The sequence below is a fragment of the Empidonax traillii genome, unplaced genomic scaffold (genome assembly GCF_003031625.1).
Source record: "Empidonax traillii isolate 1590-97213 ecotype Southwest subspecies unplaced genomic scaffold, ASM303162v1 scaffold8:size5222938, whole genome shotgun sequence".
Lineage (NCBI taxonomy): Eukaryota > Metazoa > Chordata > Aves > Passeriformes > Tyrannidae > Empidonax > Empidonax traillii.
In genome coordinates, this window is record NW_020955201.1 from 2,501,804 (window position 1) to 2,509,760 (window position 7,957).

General features: G+C 42.3%; 1 protein-coding gene across 1 annotated transcript; it reads right to left on the reverse strand.

Moving 5' to 3' along the window:
- Positions 1–1,721: 1,721 nt before the first annotated feature.
- On the reverse strand, positions 1,722–7,409 carry F2RL1 (F2R like trypsin receptor 1). The gene is made up of 2 exons (XM_027882787.1): positions 7,200–7,409; positions 1,722–3,523 (listed from the first exon to the last, which is right to left on the reverse strand). Exons 1-2 carry the CDS (start codon positions 7,267–7,269, stop codon positions 2,427–2,429), a joined length of 1,167 nt encoding a protein of 388 aa, XP_027738588.1. The 5' UTR covers positions 7,270–7,409; the 3' UTR covers positions 1,722–2,426.
- Between the last annotated feature and the right edge of the window lie 548 nt (positions 7,410–7,957).

Below are 7,957 nucleotides of genomic sequence, written 5' to 3' on the forward strand. Positions count from 1 at the left end.
TTTTTTTTTTTTTTTTTTTTTTTTTTTTTTTTTTTTTTTTTTTTTTTTTTTTTTTTTTTTTTTTTTTTTTTTTTTTTTTTTTTTTTTTTTTTTTTTTTTTTTTTTTTTTTTTTTTTTTTTTTTTTTTTTTTTTTTTTTTTTTTTTTTTTTTTTTTTTTTTGGTTTTTTTTCTTTTTTTTAGCATTCAAAGCCTCAGTCAGCCACAGAAAGGCAGAGCTTTTTGTAACTCTTGGTGTTTGAATTGTAAAGCTGGCACTGTCTAGGACATATTTATTGCAAACTGAGGACGATCAACTTGATACCAACCAACCCTGTCCAAGGGTACAACCATCCCCCAAAAAGCTTCATGAACCAGCTCCATGCTTCCAGGCTACATGTTCTTACCCCATCGCTATCTGGCTGTGCAGGCACACAATTGTCAATGGAAGGAACTGATTCAAACTAATTGAACAACTAGCCTGGTCTACCTGCTCTGTCAACTTAAGCAAACTAATTTGTGCTAAATTCAGGATAAGGATTTGCAATGTAGCTAATAGGGGGAAACCTTCACTTAAATGACTGTGGGCTCCTTGAATAGTATTCTCCGAATTTTGTCACACATCATACAACCTCATTTTAAAATAAATCACTGTATTTATTAAACTTTTTTCTCAAAAAACTTCCAACATGCTGCAGTACCATCTAACTCTTACTCATGTCATTGGCAGACCTTAACTGTTGCTGCAGGCAAGAAAGATCCTTTTTTGCAACCCGCTTTGGTGATCTGCAGATAAAGGCTATAGGGCGAAATGGTCAAGAGCATCAGCACTCTCCTTCACAAGAGCTGCAGAGGAGTTGTGTGATTGCTGGGCAGGAATTAAACAGTGAGAGTATAGATATGTAAACTGTGCTTGTTGCACTTCTGGTTAAATAATGACAAGAAATAAACCTTGTCCCCCCAAAGACTGGCTGTATTAAGCATATTACTTTTTAGCCACTTAACAGTCATCCATGAATCATAAGCAATCTCTTTGTGATACTATATAGACACAGGGAGACAATTTATCATTTTTACAACCTATAACCCTTGGACTCCTGACAGAGCAAAGGTAGAGCTGTAACAACACGAACTGGACGCTCTTCCTTCATGTTACTGACTACCATATATGGAGCAGGAAGCGCACTAGGCTGTTCAGCAAGATAAGGGACATTCTCATATTCTGTTTATCACACACAGTGCAGGGGAAGAATTCACACAGCCTCCTGTGAAGATGGTGCAACTCTGTTCATCCCAAATCCTTCTGGTGAACTGGCCTCTTATGTAATCTTCCAGTAAGGATGCTGCATAATACCTTCAGTTCAATAACAAATATGCAGTTATTTACCTGCATTTGTCAGGAAACAGGAAGAGAAATCTGTTTATTCCCAAGAAGCATTTGTGTTCCATGTGACCTTAAGATCTGCAAACTCTTTGCTCCTAAATGAGACATATGTTAGTACACATTGCTATTTTAGCTTGGTCTTCTGAAATACCATCACAAAACATACTACTCTCATTATTCTCTAAAGGAATGCATCATTAGGTAAATTTGACTTTATCCATTTAGACATTACAGCTACAGTTGTCATGTTTCTAATACACGGTTAGGAATAATATCTTTGTTACATGAAGCCAGGCAAAACTGAACTACTCAAAATTTTGAAGTGCATGTAAAAGAATAAAAGAAAACATCCAATTCAAATGTGTTCTAAAAAATCTTATTCAGATATCTTAAAAAATACAAAACATTATATAAAATCAAACTGCTATATATCCCCATTTAGGATTGTGTACTGGCACGTGTTAAGTAACAGTGGATAATCTCAATTAACATTTTATCCCAGTGCTAGCTGATAACCAGGTTATAATTCAGGTTATCAACTCAATAGGGTAACATTAGAAGATTCTGCCATGTTAGTATTTACAGTACTGTAACTTGGAAAACAATATAAAAATTACATTATACTACAGATAATAAGCAGTCTACACCAAGATGGTGAAACAGATTCTCTTCTTCTTTCTTCTCTCTGCAGCTTCAAACGATGTTCAGTGTAAGCAGGTACACAGAGCAAGGTCCTACACACAGAGTCTGTTCAGCTGCTTAATACATTACAGTAAAGCAAAACAGATTTAGCTGTTAATGGAATACACTAACAACACTACATAACATTCCAGAGACATTTTGCTTTTTAAAAACTTTTATATTGAACAAGAATGTCTTCAGCCACAACTCACTTCTAAGTCAGCAGCATTTTTGCAGAGCTTCTGAAATGTCCTTTCTCACCCCAGTCTTCAATGTAATTAAAATGCAGAAATGTTTCTTCAGACTCTCTTGTATTAAATAATTCTATTGTGACTCACATCCTTTTATCAGTAATATTAAAAGTTCACTTTCCTAAGATTAAACTCAGTAGGTTGACTTATTGGTCCTACTTAGGTTTGAAGAGTAAGAATCTGATTTCTTGGGGCATCTGCCTGATGAGAGAGACACTTGCATCCTCCGTGTTGATCGCACAGTTCGGCAAATAAGAGCATATTTAAGGTTGTCTCTAAAGTCTTTTGAAATATAATAATAGATGAATGGGTCAATACAACTGTTCAAAGTGGAAAGACACAGTGCAGTTATGTACCATGCATATATATAGCTCTGGTTGTAGCCTTTGAGGAGCAAATAGTGCACAATAATTAGCACATTGCTAGGTGTAAAACAGATGAGATACATGGACAGGACAACAATAATGAGTTTGATTGCTCTTATTCGTTTCTTGCCGTCTTCTATGACAGAGGCACTCAGAGTCTTAATCATTAGTATGTATGCAACAGCAGTGACGATAGCTGGGATTAAGAAGAATCCAATTGCAAGTGAGAGGAAATAACTGAACATATCATGAGCCAAAACATTTTCAGGCAAAACATCATGGCAGGTAGTGATGTTAAGATCTGAAATATATGCTGTCTGATTAACAAGATACAATGGAATCGTGCTCAACAAAATCACTATCCAGATAGCAATGGAGACACCCAAGGCAATTTCTGATTTCTTTTTTGAATGTGCCATGGGGTTCACAACAACACAATACCGTTGTACACCGAGACACGTCATAAAGAGAATGGAACAGTACATATTTCCATAGAAAAATCCAACAAGTACTTTGCAGAGACCTTCACCAAATAGCCAGTTATTGCCATTTAGATGGTATGCAATCTTCAGTGGAAACCAGACAACAAAAAGCAGGTCTGCCAATGCCAAGTTAACCATATAAATCACAGCTGGATGTTTCTTCTTTGTTCGGAAAAAAAAGACCCAGAGGGCCACAGCATTGCTTGGCAAACCAACTATAAAGACAAAGATATAGATAATGGGAAGAAAAACCGTAGTCAGCTTTCCCCTGAGGACTTCCGCTGCAAATTCATCCACTTTGTACAACTCTTCAGAATTATTTGCATTTGTAACTTTCTGGCCAGCAAAACTTCTTCCTTTTGAATTGCTGGCTCCGCTATTCTCTAAAATTAAAAAAATAAGACATTGCTGTTACTGAAGTACACACTTTTTGTTTTCTTAAAAAATAAACCAGACATAGTGATTCGCTCAGAACATTTAAAGACAGCTTCATCAACAGAAAAATTAAGACCAATTTTCAAACACTTGACAACTTATCTTTCCTTTGTTTTATTATCCAAAAGACAACCTGTATCCTTATTCAAGTATTGTACAAAAATGCTTTTCCACGTCACCAATGATAATAAAAATGCCTTGTTAAAATGGGCTGTCAGGTGCTCCTACCACCTGAACAGTTACAGCAGTGCCAGGTTACCTGTGTTGGGATTCATAAAACTTTGCAGCAGGCTATATAATTGCAACAGAAGCTTCCCTAGTTCAGATGGCCTGAAAATCAGGTATGCAGTAAAACGAGAGTGTTACCTTCAGACAAGCTAGAACTGAAATTCAGAATGAAATACCCAAAGCTATGCACAAGTGATGTGTAGGGAAAAATGCATATTTTGGTGTATCTGAATTGAAATGTGAACATACTAACTCTGTGCATGAAGATGCAATAGGTGCAGTCATCTGGGATCTCCTTCCAATTCTCTGAAACTTCTACTCAAAGTGCCAGGTGGTAGAGCTGACAGCTATGGTTGCTTCATACATAAGACAGCTGTACTACAAGTTTTGCTCTCCCTCTTTGAATGCCATGGGAACTTAAAACCATATGGGCAAGCCAGGTGTTCCTGACTGCTGTGCTGTGTAGGACAGCCTTCTGACAGCCCAGTTCAAAACCCCTCCAGACACAACACAGCCGTCTCCTGCTGACAGGTTAAACTGCACAAGCAGACAATGTCCTTGAACTTGCACCATTCCAAAAAGTCAGCCATCCACCGAACTAAACTGTATGGACATGGAAGTTGACTGTCTTTGAGAGAATTTTTTTTAACCTTAACTCAGTTTCTCTCAACATTTGTGGATTTGTTTTGCCACAATTCCCACTCCCTACTACCCCAACTGGAGTTATAAAGGAGAGTCTTCTTGAGCAAAGTAGGTTTGTGTACCTGAACAATGAACAGCCACTGGAAGGATAACCCTTTTGCTATTCAATAGAATTTTGATACAGTTACACACTGAAAAAATGCTTATTACACCTTAAATTTGAGAGAATTTTTACTTAAGAAATATGTAAATACCCAAGTATGTGTGTTTCCTAGCATAGATTCTCAAAAGCAGCCCAACTTTGGAAAACTGTTTCTCTGCATGTTAAAGACTGGAAACTTTAAGTGTATAATGCAGCAATATTTCAGGTTCCTAACCTGAGCTGTGAATAGGAGAAGCCATAAAATCAGCTTGAAGGACATAGCTTACAATCAGATACTGAAATGATAATTAGCTAAGGAATGCTAATGTTTTTCTCAGCCTTATAGTTCAGCTAAGAAAGATCCTGAAGATGCTTGGAAACAGACCCTTTATTCCAAGCTGGTAGCAGTTCTCAGGATACCATACTAAAATGCAGTGTACAGTGCTATGGTAAGCACGTGTCCATCAGAAAGCGGTCAATATTATCAAGTTGCAGTCATCCTATTTGTATTCCATTCCAAAGACTCAAATTATTGTAGAAAACTAAAGAGCAAATACTACCACTTTGTTCTTAATAATGTTATGTGATCAGATATAAAACAATGCTTTCCAATTGATGTTCAAAGGTTAGGTTTATAAAATTTAAAAAAAAGCTCACCAAAATCCCTAAAGTGTTAGTGTTATACATTATAGTTACATCTGTACTAACGGGGGTGGATGGACAGACACATGAACCACATACAGGGCTTAGTTTTGCAAGAGTAGTAGAAGACAGACAAAGGTTTGTTTTATTCTATTTTCTAAGACATAGTCAAGCTAAATGGGTGATTTTGGAGATCAAGTCTTGATTTTATGCTGACTTTAGTTCGAGCCTCAGAAGTTCTGACAACAAATAGTGGTCAGCTTTTGTCAGCCCAACTAGCAATAGAGAGGCAGTGTCCTGTTTCTTTGCTGTTAACACTCCCTCACCGAACAGCCAATGCTTTGTTAGGTATGTGCATTTTCTGCATCTCTTCCTTACTCTTTCAGCACTTGTCGTTTTCCATAACAATCGAGCTCTTTTCCAAGCCGAGTTTCACCATGAGTGACTCACACACAGAGAATGCAGCTGATTTGCTAATCTGCCCACGGGAAAAGCGTACTCTCCTCCCACAAAAGACTGTTTCAACACCTTTGCCATTTCTCCAGAAGATACAACCCACTACATTCCAAACGCAGGATTATGCCTACCCTGCAGACACAAAACCGACAGCAGCACTGAGTATCCAAAAATTAACTAGCTTAGGTCCTGGTAGTAATACTCAGAGGACTGAGTTTAAGATCACCCCGGTTTTTGGATGAGCAACCCAGATTCGCCACAACGCCATAATGCATCAGCCCGTTTAAAAACTGCTGCAGTAAGCCCCTGGTTTAGTGCACCTCCCTTGGTTGGGGTGGGATCACACTTCACCTCCTTTCACCTCCCTACTCCAGGAAATCAAGTACCCAGTTAGAACTTCTAAGCATACTACTTTTCCCTCTCCCCTCTCCTCCGAAAATTCCAAACTCATCCCACCCACGTCAGAGAACTAGACTACTACAAGGCAGTTTAGTTTCAGGAACCCCGGTCTGAAAAACATAAACCTAGCATCTATACCTTTGAGAAAACAGGACCTATCATATGCTTGGCTTCAATATCTACATAACTTTTACGTGTATGCTTTTATTATGTAAACAAGCCCAGAATGAAGAATAATAGAAAGGCACAGTGCAAAGGGCATGCGTAGATATGGCAGTGGGGTTTCTTATAAAATGTAGTGAAAAATTAACTTTATGGCAGTGAAATATTAATATGGTGTTTGTTTTTTTTTCCCCCAAACAGCACTTATGTTCAACATAGACTAATAAAGAAAGAACAAAAAATATCCTAGCTTTTTAGACCGGGCAAAAAAGCAAGAGCATGGTCTTTATCGTTTTCTTAGGTTTATCTAAAGGGGGGGCTATAACAGGACCAGGTGGAATGGCTTTAAACTGAAACAGCGTAGGTTTAGATTGGATAGTAGCACGAAATTCTTCACTGTGAAGATGGTGAGGCACTGGAACAGGTTGCTCAGAGAAGCTGTGGATGTCCTATCCCTGGAAGAGTTCAAGGCCAGGATGGATGGGGCTCTAAACAGCCTGGTCTAATGGAAGGTGTCCCTGCCCGTGGCAGGTGGTTTGGAACTAGATGGTCTTTACGGTCCCTTCCAACCCTGGCCATCCTGCGGTTCTCTTTAGGGCGGGTGAAGCCAAGCCACAAGCCCTGCGGAGGGAGCCGCGCCCGGCTGCTCGCCCGTGGAGAGCTTTCCCCACCGCCGGGGAGCTCATCCCGCGGCTCCCGGCAGCCCCACAGCCACCCGCCCGAGTTTTCCGAACCCGCTCGACTCTGCGGGAACGTCTCCCAGTCCATTCCGGGGTCCCCGTGGGGCCAGGACCGCCCAGCCGGGGTCCAGACACAAGCTCCGCCGTGCCCCCGCCCGCAGCCCACCCGCAAGTGAGGGGCGGCCAGCACGGCAGCCTCCATGCGTTCGGCCACCCCCGCTGCTCCCAACCAGGCGGACGGCTCCGGTTCCCGTCAGCAGCTGCCCATCTCACCTGCAGCGGTGGCGGCCCCCAGCAGCGCAGAGAGCAGCAGCAGCAGGCACAACCCGCGACGGACAGCCATCCTCTCGCCCCGCTCCGGCCACCACCACTTCGCCCGCACTGCCGACCAGTTTCACCTGATACCTGAGAAGGGAGAGGCGGATAGCGCGCCCGGGGCTGGGACCAGCCAGGAGGCGGGCGGGGCAGAGTCGGGTTAAGCCCGTCCCCTCGACGAAAAGCGGCGAGGTTGTTGAAATGGCGGGAGGGTCAGTCCGGGGGGCCGCTCGCCACCCCGCAAAATGGCGGTGCCCCGCAGCCCCCGCGGGCGGGCAGTTGGTCCCGCGAGTCGCCTCACGCCCGCCTGGCCGGTGCCGGGGGACCCGGCGCTTCACCCCCTCAAGCTGCCCCTCCTCCTACGGCCCCGAGCCTGCCGGTGGAGGCCCTGCCTGCGGCAGGTGCGCTTTGCCAGCTTGCTACAGCCTCCAGAGCGCTACAGCGCTACAGAGGAGCGCTGGTTGAGTGGCCACCACTGAGGGTGGAGCAGAGCAGGACTGTTCTGGGTCGCGCTAGCACCGGCGAAGAGAGTTTTGCGTGAGTGCATTACTCTAGCTGACTCATACTGTGTTGAGCATTCCAGGTTTCTTACTCTTCCGTGTTATAATGTCACAGAATCACGGAATTTCAGAATGGGTAATCTTGCAACGGACCACAGAAAGTCATCTGGTCCAACCTCCCTGCTTAAGCAGGGTCCCCTGGAGCCCACTGCATGG